Raw genomic sequence first — 17,017 nt, 5'->3', positions numbered from 1 at the left:
TGGATGCACAATGAGAGGCTGACGTGGACAGGACTAACGCTGGGTCAGTCAACTGTTGTTGACACCAATGTAGTACTGGAAATCATCTTTAACATCAGATCTGATCACTATCCTTGCTTGACTGGCATCTTTCTCCCACCCCTGATTCCATCTGCAGTAATGAAAATCCTGGGCTGAAAAGCAATGGTCTGAATCTATTCCTAAAGCTTAATGTACGTGGTGGAAACATTCCACGCATTGATCTTCACGCTCCTTGCTGATCAGGGCTTCAGCTAACTCTCATAGCCTCTTAAGACCATGTCTTTGAAACTGAATTATCTGGTGGAGCAGACGGCCACAGATTTTACTGCCTAGACTACATCATTCCTCACCAAAGAGCATGTGAGGAATCATTTGCTGTTAGAAAAGACAAATCCAAGACTGCATTCTTTAGCATTACACTTACTTGTGGGCATCTGATATTCCTCTCAGCTGCCAACATCACAGCAAACTACACAACTACACCATAGCTCAGCTTCCTTACTATTCCTGGCAGATTACTAGAACACAAGCGCTGTTTCTTCGGAGCTCTGTGTTGTTGCAGAGGCATCCTTCCTCCTACCATTTGAAATCAGAAGTTGGGAGAAAGCAGTCAAAATAGAAGTGGTGTCATGTTCATTTTAGTTTGCTTTTTCCAAGAATGGACGTGAATAGGAGACCCCCAATAATCCAGAGAGAAATTGAGTTTATCTATATGCTGTACGTTTAAAAGCACATGATTATGTTACCATACACGCTACCAGGCATTAACTGAAGCAGAAGTCAGAAATTACAGCATTAACCAAAACGTATATCCCAGCTGTAGGCCCATACGAACATCGCTGCCAATAACAATTTGCAATTTGCATTCTTCTGTTTTGTCAGTATAAAATGAAGTGTAGTAATAAGAATGGCCTTACTGTTTGTATTTTGCACTGTCAGCAGCCACTAACAAACTCTTGCCTTGTTAAAAATAAAATTCTGAGCTGCAAGATTGTGCCATGAATATAACAAGATACTGGGCACTCAACATTTATTAAGGATGATCCAAACCAAGGGATAGACCGAGTAAAGCACGCAGGTCTAGTCTGGAATACACTTTACTGTTCTGAAATCAAATTATATTGGTGTTCAAGATCTGAACAGCTTTCAACTTTCTTTTTTTTCCTGGCTATTTCTTCTATGACACCTGGTCATTCTCCATTCCACAAAATAACTATTTGTTTATTCTTCCTATTTATGAATAATATTTAATTTTAACCAAATTCCATGGAAATGGATACGACACTTTCAGCTTCTATATCTGAGAAGATAAAAAGAGAGAGCAGATTTTCAGTGTGCAGATCATCTTAAAATTACCTACAATGACATTGCAAACAATAACTTTGGAGAAGCTACTGTCCCATCATCACCATCTGTGACTAAGAACTGTGCAAATAAATTGCATCAATCCTATATATAAAGCCAAGATCGTAAATTCAGCCTTCCTAGGCAATACATATGAATTTACTGAATCACTTGTTATTTCCACTGTAAACTTCTGTCAACTTTCTCCATACTTTTGGCTATTTATTCTGTAACTATACGTCTGTTCAAGGAGTTGTTGAGTTTTATGGTGAAAAATAGGTTAGGAAGACACCTAATAACTCACAGAATCAATACCCAGACCGTAATTATCATGATGCAAATCTTGATCACCATCACTGTAATTTCTTATTTCAATTTGTAGATTTTTATGTGCTAATATAATTATAACCGCTTGGTTTCTCAAAAATTTAACACTTTCCTTCCAAAATGCATTTGTGTTCTGTCAAATGCATTTATTAATACCTATTGAAATGCTAATACTTCCTTTTCTCATATCTGCTTAATCTCATTGGAGTAGCTGTTGTGGAACATTTCCTTTAAATTTAAAGGCTAAGATGCCAGGTATAGGTCAGACAAATCTGTATTTTTCTTTTAAGGTTGGGGTTGCACCCTGATATTTTCCTGGAGAAAATACAGTACTTCTCAGAAACATCTTTGTGATACACAGATTAAAAGTCAACCACCAAGCGAAGGATTGTTTGTATCATTCATAAGACTGAATAACTTTCTAGATGTTTAATTGAATAACTTTTTGACTGTTTTTAAATAACAATGTGGCCTTCAGAATTTGAGAACTGAATAAAGAAAAGTTACTTTTCTTTATAATTTAACTCGAAGCAGCAATAACAGTGAAATATTTTCTGCAAGAAAATAAATCCTACAGCTGACTTTCACTTTTCCTACAGGGGAGACAGGTGAAGCTGTAGGTTGTAACTTGGTTTTCTGTGAAAACAGAAAGAAATCGTACGTACCATTTTGATCTCATTTGAGTCAAAGTACGTTGCAGATCATTTATTTCAAGCTTGCTCTGCTGTGGAAATACCGAACTGTGGAAGGACGCGTGAGAAGGAAGAACAGGTAAGTTAATTCACCTAATTTCTGAAATTGCTATTTACAAAAAGTATCTCTGTAATAATTCTTAACATAAGAAAAATGTAATGCTTTGTATTTGTAATAGTCTGTGTTTTAACTACCAAATGTATGTAAGCAATGGAAACAGCCAATCAGCCACTTTCACACATTTGGAGGATCAGTGGATTTATGACTGATTTTTGTTAATGTGAACAATTTTGGTGCTGATTGTGTCTAGATGGGAAGTGCAAAATTTTTGTCAAAGCAAGTTTGGATCTCATGCAGTATTCATATTAAGTTAAAAAAAAATCCCATTACTGTCTGTTGAGGTTTTTTTCAAATCTTGCTAGAAAAGTAGTCAAAAGTAACAATAATTTCAGTGCTAAATGCTGCAGTGTCGCTCACTGCACTGTCAGCTGCAGCCCGTGTAGCATACTTGAGACCTCTAAAACCACCAACTTTAAAAAAAACCCAGTTCTGCTTCTTTAGGCTTTCACTTTGCCACATCATTTTCCTTCGTATACCTAATATTTCTGCTTTCACCTATTTGTTCTCTTTACAATAGAAACTGCAATGATTTGACGTTTGATCATCTTCAACCGCAAGTCCCAGTCTTTTCATCGTATTTTCACTGCTGTCAGAGGTAGGTGGGCTGATACTGCAATTAGTGACAGAATCCTTTGCCAAAGTTGATTCCCCATCGCTGCAGAAGTACCCACTACCACCAAGGAGGTGGATATTTATTTCAGGTAAAGATTTATCCCTGTGTCACAGAACCCTGTCTAAGCAAATTTATTTTTCTACTTCATTTTCGAACACATTTCATGTACTGGAAACAACAGCAAATTTCTCACAGGTTTTCCACTCTAGTCACGATCTCTGTTAGTCAAAACTTTTCTTTATGAGATCTTAAATCTCCAGTCTTACACAGGAATGAATGTTATAAAATTTATTATTCTTAGCAAACACCTAGAAATTTTATTTTAGCTCTATTTATTGGAACATTTTCTTTCTGACAAAATATCAAGTCTAGAGAATTTTGCACCATCAGGAATTGATCCTCCTCCGCAATTAGGAAATATTTTCCCTTTTGAAACCAATACCATAGTGTATTGGTCTCCTTGGTGCCTCCTTTTGCGTCTTTCCAGTTTTGATTCTTGGTTTAAATCTACTGCATAAATCAACCTCAACAGATTTCTTAATTCTTCATTATATCACCTCAAGAGATCTTCTGAAAGATTTTTCTTATGCACTATCCATACAGGGATGTGGTACAGAGCTGGAATGAGCAGGAATATCCACCGGAACCAGTTCGTTCCTACTGCTTCACAGGACTAAGAGTTACCAGCACTTCGTCTTCGCTCATCACTGGGCTGGACTGGAAATGCAATGTTCAGACCTCCCTAATACCTCTGTGCCTCAACTGTTTCAAGAATCTATAACATCTTTGTTGTTTCTACTTTGTTTAGAAACACACTTTAACTGTAGAAAACTAGGTAGCTATAATTTTCAGGTTCAAAATCATACTCCCAGTACAAGTCGTGAGATGAAAGGCCAGGAAACAAAAAGACAGACGAGACTCGTAGCACCTCCCTGACGCATCTGACTACACTGATGCTTTCATCTAGTTCAAAACACCTTAAATCCAGGTCTGACAAACATTCTGTTGTCAGTGAAGCATTGTGTGAATGTGGAATTTATGAAGCCTTGCACATTACTAACTACAACTGCATATATACAGACAGAGAGAGAAAATGTGAGCGAGCAAGCAAGCGGCTGCACCAGCGGTGCCAGTTACCCCACAGCGATCTGACAAAAAAATCTTTAATTTGATGAGAAGGCTCCATTCGCCCAAACAAAAATAGAGTTAAATCCATACTTATCTGATTCTGGCTTTTTTACTGAGACTCCCAAGGAGACTCTTAGTTGGTACTAATTGCTGCTAGTTCTTCTCCACTAACAATTGGAGAAATATCACAAGCGTTCCCTTTTCTGAGCGCAGAAACAGCCATCCGTTTGGCAATGACTGACACCAGGATGCCACACTAGAAATCATGGATGGCCTTAATGCTAACAGCTGTCTCATGCAACCCAAAGGCATGCTTATTTTCCTTCTTTTGCACACCTTACAAAATAATACAAACATTCCGGCTTCTCCCCTTACTGTATGTTTTTGAAAAAGGACGTTGAAATATTACTGCACAAGAGACAGAAGTTTATTATGCAGCATCAAGGATTTAATAGGTTAATGATTATTTCTTATATGCAACATTACAAGCACTATTTTATTTGATGTTTATTTAGGTATGTATTCTCATATGGGAACTGGAATTCAAGTTTGAAACCACAAGGGGAAGAGTTTGTATGTTTGTACCTTTCTATAACCTTCAAATGTGGTTTAGGTTGCAAATATTTTTCCCCTGGGGAAAAAAAAAATTTCTAAATTTTCTTATTTCTCTATTTGAAAATTACTCATTTATTTTGATGGAGGTGCAAAGAGCATAATTTCCTCCACCAGAGCAAGTACACTAAATTGCAGCTGAAAGGCAATGCATAAAGAAGGTTCTAAACAAATCATAATGCCCTTTCACAGTGGAGGCACAGAGAAACCCCGCACTCAGGCAAACTAAACCGTAAGCTTGGCCAAGTATCTTGGCCCTTCTTCACTAAAGTCATCTAATCTTTTGTACGTTTTGACTCTGTTCTTCCCTGCGTTGCTGTGATCCCACTATTTTTTGCAGAAATCCTGCTGAGAACTATAGATTCATTGTTTCATAATCCCTACTACAGAAAACTTATACTTTGCATAAATATTTTGAGGGCTGTCAGCTAATGAAGGAGCATTACAATAGTAATGGTTTTAAACCTGAGGTTCCCATCAAAATGTTCCTAAAACGACAAAGCGTAGAGATGAGAAAAATATTTTTTTCTACAGCGATGGATGACAGTATGAAGTAGTACAGAAAAAAGGGAAATTTTGGTGTAAGGATGAAAAGTCATACGATTACCTTTAAGTGTCATCTTTGATTCCACCTAAGCAGGGTCTACACTACTGTCCCTTACTTTTATTTTATTTTATTTTGTACCACTTTTCATTCAGTTCCATCCATACAGGAACTTTTGACTCAGCACACTAGCGGTTTGAAACGCAGCCATCTTTTCAGCATTTCCCTTATAGAAAAGGTGGGGGTTCAGCACCTGTAGCTGCACACACTAAATATCCTGGCATTCAATTTCTGAATGCATTGTCCAGTCACTATCTAGTACAGTCAACTCAGAGAGAGTGTTTTTTATTATTTTTTTTTTCCCTGTGGATTCAGCAGCAAAATTAAAGGCTTTTAGGCTGGTTGTTACAAAACATTGGCAATTCCATCTTGGAACTCTTCTCTGAAGAACTGAAAGCACGGAATCTGATCCTTATTTTGGCAACAGAAAGGATACAGTGTTTTGATGGATTTGCTATATTGTAAAGCCCCTTTTCACAACTAGACTAATATGAAGGGAGAAAAGAATAATTTGATCGTATGGTGTTTTTTTTTCAGGGTTTGCTTGTGGTAAAAATAATAACTGTTTTAAATAAAGGAATTAAGAGAGCTCAAAATTACTGACTATTTATCACAGAGCTAATAACGAGCTAGACACAATCATGTATTTCTTTTTAAACATAAAACATTATTCATATCTGAAAAAAAGATACTTGTAAAAATAAGACAAAATTGTGAATAGTTTTTCTTTAAAACAAAAAAGTGTATAATACAAATCAGAAAGGAAAACCAGAAGAGCAGTTAAATGCATAAAAAGCATAATAAGCAATTAAGTATAAATGCTCATTTAGGCTTTCTACACTGAAAATGAGAACAGTGCACTCTAACTCTACAGAATGCTATTATGACAAGTATTGTCACCACAAACAGAAAACAGTACGAAGAAATTATTACTTAGCCTTGTTTTCCCATCTCACTTTCAATACAGGCAACCAAGACAAGTCAGAGTGAAGACTTGCAAGGGTCTGTAATGGACTGACACACTGCCAGGCGCTGGGAAGCACTGCAACATATTGTGTGAAGAATTCTTGAGAGGCACTAACTCCTGTTTCCCACCAAGTTTCAAACCCAGCCAGGGGCTGGTGATGTACACAAAAGCAAGACGTGGTCTTGAAATTTCTATATGCGTATTTACCTCACTTTTGCCTTTAAAAAAGAGAATTATGAATCCATCACAGCTTTGTTAAAAGTTTCAAATCCTATTTATTTCATGTTATTTGGTATTTGTGTGACACTTTAAACCTTCGAAATGTCGTACAAAAGTTGATAAACTGACAGCACTTTGATGAAGCAGATAGATGTTGTCATCTCAGACTAAAGATGTGGGAAAACAAATTACAAAATAGACTGACCTATCTGAGCCTGCATAGTTTACCAGGGAAGACTCAGGAATCAAATCAGAAAAGTTCGGTATTCCATCTGGCTTCACACCAATTCTCTTTTATTCTGAAACCACTTTTACTCCTCTTTCTGACTCTTACTGTTCTTATCAGCTGTCTACATTATTCTGCCTTTGTTTCTGCTGTCCTCCTACACTCAATCTGCTGGTGTGGCTTTCAAGTAGGCACATTAACCTGTAGACTCGTACCTTAAATGCTAAGTAGTTATTAAGAAATTTCAAGACCTATACTTTTTTTTTTTTTTTCCCTTCATCTGTTCAGTGGACTATTCTGTATTCTAGAAGTATTGGACGTCTTGACACCTCTGAGGATCAACGCACATACTAACAAAGTGACAGCAAAGAGTCTGCCCATGATGGGGTGAAAACCAGTTTTCTGAGTGTCACGAGCATTTGAGATGTACAAAGTATTCTTAGCCTGAACAGGGCTTAAAAGCAAAAAGTTATTTCTTTTAAACCCTTTGCCTCAGACTTTCTCTTCACCCGAAACAACAAAGCAAAACTAAATAAAAACATAACATTTGTTCCAATTCAACCACTGCATCTAGTCAAATGTTTAGCAACTATTTTAAATGTAACCTGTACTACATTACTTACGACAAATATAAGTAAATTTTTGGAAAGTGTCTTCAGACCAAGATACAAGAACGGTATATTTTGCAAAATGAGGCACTCCGATTGTCTCAAAATTTAAGAGAAATCCAAAGGAATAGTTTTCACATCAACTATCGCCCAGAAAAAATACTTCAATTTTCCAAAGATGAGGCAGGTGCAGACCACTTTGAATGACAAATTTAAAATCCACTCTACCAGAGTATTCCAGGAGGAGACTGGACGTAAAATTTGAGGTAATTCTTCCCAACCTCATCTTTTTTTGACAGACCTCTACATGATGCTTTGCAGGCAGATATAAGCTGCCTTTGCCTTCGCTTTGACCCAGCCAGAGACCATGTAGCTATATTAGTATGAGACTTAGAAGAAAAACATTTTGAATCAGGCTAAGCAGGATTTAATTGGCTTTGGCTGAACACCACAGTATTCATAGCCAAATGCCTTCCAGTTTGAAGGTGGATCACACATCTATAGATGCTTTAGCACAACGTTAGAGAAAGCTTATATCTGTCTGCAAAATATTAGTCACATTTGCTGTGGATCCAGGTGGGGACGAGAATGGAAACAGATGTATTATGTACATTAAGGAGCACGTGAACAGTCTTTCTCTGAGCCCTGATTGCTGTAGTGAAAGGGATAACAGTGGGACACGCATCTTCAAGCCCCAAGGTTTCCAAAATGCACTATGAAATAAAACTGGTATCAGTCTTACAAGAGACACGTTAAGTCGCTATACATTTTAAAAGACGACAGTCACCCCAAAACAGCTATTCTTTCAAGCCGGGACACTAGATGAGGAGGGTTAATATCCCAGCTCCAAACAGAGAACCTATTAATTGTAAAGCCTTCATCCCACCGGCTTTCTGCCTGGGGTTGAAGCGCTGCAGCAGAAAGCGGTGCACAAAGCCGCAGTCTTCAGAAGTGCAAACATCATGCCAGGGCAGAAATCCTGGTTGCTTTCAGTCCATTATTAGCATGCTGAGCACACAGGAGCAAGGAGAACAACCAGGATTTAGCCAGAACAATCAAAAAGATTAAGGTGAAGAAAATTAAAAAAAGATATGCCCCGGTGGCAGAAGGATTATGTTTATTGCTAACCGTCCAAATACAGTAGAGATTACAACCAACTTTAATTATCTCTTTCCTCCTCTCATCCCAATTTCTTCCATGCTACACTTGTCTTGATCTGACAAGTGAACATTCCCCTCTAACAGCGGTGGTTTTCACAAGTCCCTTAGGTAGGTAGGCTTACGAGAGAGTATTTTGGGAGTTAATCATAGAATCACTGTAAAATTTAGGCTGGAAGGAGCCACTGGAGGTCATCTAGTTCAAACCCGGCTCAGAGCAAGGCTAGTTAAAATCAGGTTGCTCAGGTTATTATTCAGTCGAGTTTCAAATTTCTTTTAATATTAAGAGCCTGTACTTCGTATTTCTCTGCTATAAGAGAGGTGAAAAATCTCTTAGACAATATAAAACAGTAACCAATGACAGAACACAGCATAGAAACTTACTTCTTTTACAAATCCCGTATCTTTTTCTTGTGGATATCATATCGCTCTTTATATTTGAGCTGATTAGGTATTATTTCTGTTCTTTAAAGAAGCACGCAATTGATCAGGCATCAAGAATAACTGAATGAAATTGTCATGTAAATTTTCAGCTGAATCCATATTCTCTTTGTGAAACTCTTCCATCATTAATCCAGAACACAGGCTGGGATAAATGTGTATTTTTTTCTTCTTCATCTTTTCCTTTGCAGAATGAAGAAAACATCAGAATTTCCTACTGGCAATTTCCTTTTTCCTCTTCACAGCTGGGTCCTAGACTGACATATATGGTATTTGCTCATAGCATCCAATTTTTTGAAAGGTAATTTCTTCCACCCTATTTTGCGAATTGCTCCAATCATGACAATCCAAAAAAGAAAGACTTACTGACATATGACAAGATGAAAGCCATGATGGAATTTATCCTTTAAAGATACAAAGATGAATCGTAGAGCAAATGATAATAATCATTATGCAACCATATCAAACCTAATTTATGAAAGCAGACACGCTTTGTTTCCTGTCATGATCCTTACCCCACTGGCTTCCCTAAAATTCCAAAATACTTATGAAAGGATCACACTCACCTTCACCAAGTTTTCAACACTGCCCACATCAACGTAATTATGCCTCTCAGGCTTTAGCCTTTGAAATGATCTTACTAATAATACACAGAGGTTCTCCAACAATAAAACCTCACTTTTGTAAATGTTGCATAAAATGTATTTACGTTTTAAAGAAAATACATCTGGATGCCAAAAGCAGACTGAACAATTCTACTTTATTATACTCTAAGATGAATGCTGGATTTCACTGTGCTTATCTGTAAGTAAAAAAACTTCCAGAGGTAATAGTCAAAAGAACAGGTGAAATCCATCAAGTAAAAGACTTTGTTCAAGAAGCTAAATCCTAAAGAGGATTTATCCTCAGAAGGTATAATAGGAAGCATAGGAACAAAACGCTAAGCTCAGTTAGATCAGGCACTATGAAACTGCAATCTCATTATCCCTCTGTAAAAATCCCATGTGCAAATATGCTCATTTCAACAAAAAAGCACCCAGACAAACAACGGAAAAAACCTCCACACCATAAGGAGAGTTGGTCAGCTTGCCAGCAACAGACTAGTTTGATTACTGCCTATCTGATCAGCAAACACTCGTGTTTCTGTCCCTCGCTTCTTCCCGTCTTTAGTCTCTAGTTTTGTACTTAAGAATCGAACCAATATGAGGCAGGAACAACTTTTTCATTCTACTTTTTCTCCCGTGCAAGAGCAATAAAATGGATTCCCACACATGTAAACGATATAAGGAATGATTACTGAAAACTAACAGTGCAATTATAGTATTACTGATCAAAATTAACCTCATTTATGCAGATGTATCAGACACAGAGCAGTAGCAGGTGGGAAAAAAAAAGAGTAGGCGTGCCTTCTCTTTCCTTACATATTGTACATCTGTGTCACGCAACCACAAGTTAGGTGACAGCTGTAGGTATGATCATCTCTTTGTTTCCCTTAATCAAAAAAAAAAATTAAAAAGTTGCAGAGACTATGATGAAAAAATATATAAAATATAAATAAACTAGCTGCTGCTTAGAACATGACTGCCATATCTGTTGTATATCTGTTTCCCCTTCAGAAATGTCATCTTAGGCTATATCCTCAAAACATTGTATTCAAAAAGTATTATTTTTTTCACTAGCGACCAAGTGATTGTCCCGCTGTACTCGGCACTGGTGAGGCCGCACCCTGAATACTGTCTTCAGTTTTGGTCCCCTCACTACAGGAAAGACATTGAGGTTCTGCAGTGTGTCCAGAGAAGGGCAACAAAGCTGGTGATGGGTCTGGAGAACAAATCCTATGAGGAGCAGCTGTGGGAACTGAAGTTGTTTAGTCTGGAGAAAAAGGGGAGACCTTATCGCTCTCTACAACTACCTGAAAGGAGGTTGTAGCGAGGTGGATGGCAGTCTCTTCTCCCAAGTAAAAAGTGATAGTGATAGGACAAGAGGAAACGGCCTCAAGTTGCACCAGGGGAGGTTTAGATTGGATATTAGGAAAAATCTCTTCACCAAAAGGGTTATCAAGCATTGGAACAGGCTGCCCAGGGAAGCGGTTGAGTCACCATCCCTGGAGATATTTAAAAGACATATAGATGTGGTGCTGAGGGACGTGGTTTAGTGGTGGTTTTGGCACTGCTAGGTTAGTGTTTGGACTTGATGAACTTAAAGGTCCGTTCCAACTTAGATGATTCTATGATTCTATGTTGATTAAAGAAGTTCTAAATTTTAGAAATTAAGTCTTTTTTTTTTTTTTTTTAAAGTTGTTCTATAAAATTTTTGCTAAGTAATCTTTAATTATGTATCCACAAGTACTCATACTTCAAATACTTTACAGAATTAATGATGGTAGAATAAGAACATGAGCAGCATTTACTTTATTTGTGCAGTCTGGATTGAGGTTCCCTGCCTCCTCTGGCCAGATATTTAATCATGCATTCTTCACACACTTCTAATATATAATAGCTCCTTTTATAAGGTTATGCAATCACTGACAGCAAAATATTATCGTCTTATTTGTCTTGTTTACATGAAGAATATCCTGGCTCCAGTAAAATTTTCTCATCATGCAAGATACAATCTTTTTCTGTTGCATAAATATGCGACAATAGAACATCACTTGTAGTGATAAAAGATAGCATATTCTCATCTTTTATCTTTAGGCATGATTATACATACCCAAAAGATGACACTTGCAAGAAGCCACATTATTTAATACCCAGAATGAATAAAAATCAATGATAAGAAAACACGTGGACACCAGACGCCACAAGACTAAAAACTAAGACACATCAGTAACATTTGAAAAATGAAATTAGCACTGGATTTTGCAAGATGACCCCCCCTGTGGCTTCACAGCAACAAAGTTATGCAAAGCTTCATACGACTGACGGCATCCTCTGAAGGCTCTGCCTACTGATCTCTGGCAGAAAAGGTCACAGGCTATGTTGGAGGGATTTTCAGCAGGGCTAAAAGGCAGGAAACAGTTGGAAGTACTGAAGAAATATTTCACAGGCAGTAATAAAAATTTTATAAGGTTTGCATGTGAAGCCATATAACTGATCTGTTTGTAAAATTGTCAAGGACTTAAGCTCAGTCAAACTATATAGTCCTATGGCACTTACATTTTTAGGATGACCACTAGCTACTTGAGTAACATACATAAACCAGTACGTTATTTAGCTTGTTAAATAAGAAAACGAAGCACTTCAAGATAAACTCACAAAAATATTATTCAAAGAGAGAGGAAACAGACGGAGTTAAAAGTAATAAGAAACTAGAAACATTTCTTACTGATAAACAGTTAGAATAAGACTGTGCTCTCTTCTCTGGGACTCCAATTAGGTCTTTCCTCCTTATAGAAAGAACATTGTTTCTAATTTTCTTGCTACTCTTATGGAAGCATTCGGGGATTCAGAGGAATACTTAAATACATGTTCATAAAAATAATTGAGAAAATATTCCGCATTTTGGAATAGTGGATAAATCCTGAATTAAGTCCCCACTTGACTCATGCTTCCATTAATCTCCACTCTAAGGTCACACTGGCTTGCACTCCATTTTGAAGCATTTGTCTGAGTATCTTGCTTTCTCCTTTTCACTGTCAAAGCTTTCGAAACTTCTGACTGAGCAGCAGCATTGCGCTGTATACGCCGATTTTTCGCAGATGAAAAAAAGCAGGCATAAATAATTCTTTATACTGCTTCTTTTCAAAAATGTAGCTACCAGTTCAAAACGATAAACCAACTACAGCAAATGCGTGTGACAAGCACATGATTTGGAGCTCTCGCCAGCAGTCTCCCTCAGCAGGCTGGTGGTAATCATTCACTTTTCATCACAGTCTCATTCTACGCTTAGTATGAGAGCTTTGCTACCCTTTTCTAACTGCTCGTCCTACATAAAATCTGAAGTTATGTTCTCATTTATCTGGGATTTGTCAGTGCAAATATGTTACTGCTAGTGATTTGAAGAGTCAAGCTGAACAACAGTTCTTCTCAATTCTTTTTTTTTTTCTGGGATGATTTTTGTGTTTTCTCCTCCGGCCTCACTGATTATTTTCCTTCATATCAGAATGACAGTACTGAAAATTATCCCAGTAAGGAGCCAGCTCCAGCAGCAGGGAAAGCAGGCAGTAGCCTAGGGCAGCTGCCAGCTTGTTTTTTTCTGTATTGGAAAGGAGATGGACTGGCTGTGCGTGCCCAGCTGGTCACTGGTCTCTACTTACATGACTTTGCCTGTTGCTGCCACAGGACCAAGGGGGAAAGGAGGCATCTCTCTTCCCAGTAGTAGTACCATTACTAACATCAACAGGAGCAGAAAATCACTTCTGTTTCCACCTCTTCCCATCCCTCCTCTTTGCGGGAGAACATCCAACCCTTCACTCAGTGACTGACCCCCCCCAGTCCTCTGGCAGGTCCCTATCAGAGAACAGCGATGAGTGCTGGAAGAAGCAGGGGGCAGAAGGAGGCAGGTGACTGCACAGGGCAAGGGATGCGTTGGTCATAAAAGTAAGAAAACTCTTAGAAGGACTGGATGGAGGCTGGGATAGGAGAGAGAAAAAAGAGAGACACCTTAAGTCTTCTGAAATGTGGGGACTCCTCCCTGCCTATAACAGTATTTCCTATGCTCTCGTCCACCAGAGCAATTTTCTGATTAAACTTTGCCAAGCCTCCTTAATTTCCTCTGCTACCAACCAAAAAAAAAAAAAAAAAAGGCAATATTGCTACTGTCAAGAAAACCTGATTTGGCTCTAACAGAAAAATTAAACTGTGGAATAAAGGATCTCCCAGTCCATTGGCAGCTTTCTCCATCTTTACTGTTTGTCCATAATTCGCTAATTTCATGCTCGTCTAATTTAATACCTTCCTTGGTTGCCTCAAACTACAGCTCTATATATGCTCACAAACTACATGTCTCTATATGCTCATAATCATACTGTGTGCCAATGTCTCATAATTACTCTTGCCAGAAATGGAAAACAGTACAGCTCAGAAGAGCACAAGGACTAGATAGATTTTAGAGCTCTGTCAGCTGTGCCCCTTCAAGTTACGCTGTTTTGTAGGACAGCAGGTCAACAGCACCAGTAACTCCCATTCCTGTCCTTCCAGTGTATGGTTCGTGGCATCTCTCAATCATCCACTTCCTAAAGATGCACAATTTTTTCCATACAAATCCGTAGGAAATTGGTTCATACAACATCACTTATATGGAATAGCCCATAACCTGTATTTCTCCTGTATTCAAGCAACTCATACCTATTGAGCCTGAAATCCACTAAATCAGTTTACAAGCTGAGAGCAGGTCTCAACGCTACTTCTTTTCCTAGAAACACTCCAGTTGTTCTCAAATTGACTGCATCTATTCTGGAACTTCCTTTTCACAAGGTTTCTACTTTGACAGGTAGGAAAATCAACTAATCCGTTACTAATTTTTACTGGCTGTATCTATACACCCTGTATACCTTCTGACTGGTTTTGCAACCTTTACCTTAACCTGCAGCCCTGAGTATCTAGTAAGTAAACAATGAGCTGACCATGAACCGTACCTACCATGTTTTGTTCACCGTATCTGGAAACGGCTAGAGAGAAACCAAACCCTTAACATCTACAAACTGTTTTCTGGAAGGAGAAAGACTGTACCCAAGATCCAAGAATTTATGTATTCTAGCTGATCTGGGGAGATTTGAAGACCCACACCAAGGAAATCAGAGGGTATTCGAGCATTTAAACCAGAAGCTAACAAGTTCAAGGGTGAGGAAAAAGTGAGACACATCATCAGAAGAAACAGGAACCTTGACCGTGACAGTAGGCAAAGGCTGGAGGCACTCGTTGCAGGCAACAGTACAAGAGCAACTCCGAGTTTGAAGAGAAAGCACAGCTTTGGAGATGCGCCCTCCACGAGAAAGCCTTGCGACCCTCCTGCGACCCCGAGCCACAAGACAACACCCCAAGAGGTCCACAAATGAGCAGGGGATGTTGCATATCCACTTATGACCTTGCTTCAATGCGTATATATGCACGTCTTTTATGCTGTTGTTGCTTTTAGAAGTTCCTTACGTACTACATGCAAATGATAAGACTGAGCATTCCTATTCCCTGGAGAAGGAACAGAGCCAGGGACTGCGACAAGTGAATTTTACATCTTGTCCCACATACGCAGAGTTCTGCAAAGCTGTCTGAATATGTTACTGGAGGAGGCTGCTGGCTTACTTTCCAAGGAAGTTTGCTGCAACTACGAGAAAGTCCACCAAATTAGATCTCCTCCTCCTCTCAGCCCCAGAAGAGGCAGATAGAACTCTGTGCTTTGCCTAACAGAAGTCCATATTTGTGGTCTGGATGTAATGGAAACTACCATCCCAGCTCCACCGAAGATGTTTTCTCAGATACTGTAACAACTACAATTTTTAAATTGTCTTTCACAAGGCACACTATGGTGCCAGTAAAACCCCAACACGCTGTCTGGAAAGTTATCTACAAAAGATTCCAAATGACATTTTAACAGAGAGAAAAGTGTCTGAAGTCAGTGTGTAGGTCAAACAAATCAACAAAAACACCACACCTAATTTTCTTCCTCTCTGCCACTCAGACTGGTTCAACTACAGATGGCATGATGTTATCCCCTTCCAAGCCAGTTTGCTGACTGCCTCCCTCAAAAATTAATTGAAAGAAGTGGATCCTATAATTTAAAATGAAATAGGCCCAGCAGGTGACCAAGCTTTGTCAAGATTGATTACTGAGTATCGATTTTCCACCAATTGTACAAGTTACACTCCACAAGGCCACCTGCACATTAACCTAGAATACACAAAATCACCTCGGGCTAACATCTATCGAGAGGTTTGTGTTTTCAGAGGATGCCGGTAAGAACACAATGCTGCAGTCTCTAGCTCTCTTCCTCACACATACATTCAATAGCATTTATTTGGACATCATTCACACTTCGTACATATTTCACCACAAATAACTATTATTTTTATTTTTCAGAAAGAATTTAAGATAACTACCCAGGAAAAGACTTCCTATAACCTAGCGCTGACTTAATTGTCAAAGCTGTAAAGACACTCTGTTAGGTTCTCCCATGAAATGAAGGGAAGAGATGCTGGATGCAGGGACAGCAGAGCAGCTTACTGTGGCCTGGAAGCTTCTGCTTGGTCCGTCTGAAGCTTCTCGCCTCCTTCCACTTCCATGGTGCAGTAGACAATTCGATTGGGAGCAACTGACTTTAAACCTTGCACCTCCATTATAACAATCTGAGGAAAAGAAAACAAGTAGTTTATCCTTCAGAGAACGGTACATAGCACAGCTATTGCGGTACTAACCTCCAGGGAGGTGAAAAAGAAAAAAAAAAAACCAACCCTAAAGTCTCCAAACCCCACTCACAAATCTTCACAGAGAAAAGTTTTAATTCCACCTTCTTTTTCCACTTTCAACAACATGTAGTCAGAATTGAAATTCTGCTCTGTTCCTACTTGGACAACGACCAAAAAGTCAGTCTAACTGGAGTTTAAATGCTAGTAGTTGAATTTGAGACTAATGTCTAAACATAATTCTGCACGTTAACGCGTGAGGCAATGTGTCTCTTAAGCAGTCATCTAAATAAGTATTTTTAGAACGAATAGGTTACTAAGACTGTAAACAAGACAAATAAGTACACTGATCACACCTTGAAAGGTTAACCGTGGTGCTGCGAGGCTGGAGGTTGCAAGCCTCGAATCTCCGAGGCGATTCGGTGGTGTGCTGAGCGTGAGGCAGGTCAGAGCATCCCTATCGGCTGCTGGAATTCCCCCCACCCCCCCCCCCCCAACACTACCTACCCCTTTTCCTTCTCCCAGCTCAGTACTTGCAGTCAGGTTCGGCGTGCGTGCTGGGGGGGGGGAGGAGGAAGAGAGAGGAAAAAAGCCGCTA

The 17,017-nt window shown here is 38.8% G+C and overlaps 1 protein-coding gene across 6 annotated transcripts in view; it reads right to left on the bottom strand.

Moving 5' to 3' along the window:
• Positions 1 to 17,017, bottom strand: part of CADPS2 (calcium dependent secretion activator 2) — a gene marked incomplete at its 5' end in the record, with an annotated part of 318,699 nt that overhangs the window by 162,698 nt on the left and 138,984 nt on the right. For all 6 annotated transcript variants that reach the window (XM_082495412.1, XM_082495415.1, XM_082495411.1 and 3 more), the window contains one exon: positions 16,241 to 16,362. In XM_082495412.1, the coding sequence (XP_082351538.1) occupies positions 16,241 to 16,362 (122 nt within the window). The remainder of the gene's footprint in view (positions 1 to 16,240; positions 16,363 to 17,017) is intronic.

Source organism: Vanellus vanellus (assembly GCF_965231255.1).
Source record: "Vanellus vanellus genome assembly, chromosome: 1".
In the NCBI taxonomy this organism is placed as follows: domain Eukaryota; kingdom Metazoa; phylum Chordata; class Aves; order Charadriiformes; family Charadriidae; genus Vanellus; species Vanellus vanellus.
Note: the sequence above shows the minus strand (reverse complement) of the source record. Positions and strands in the feature narration are given on the sequence as shown.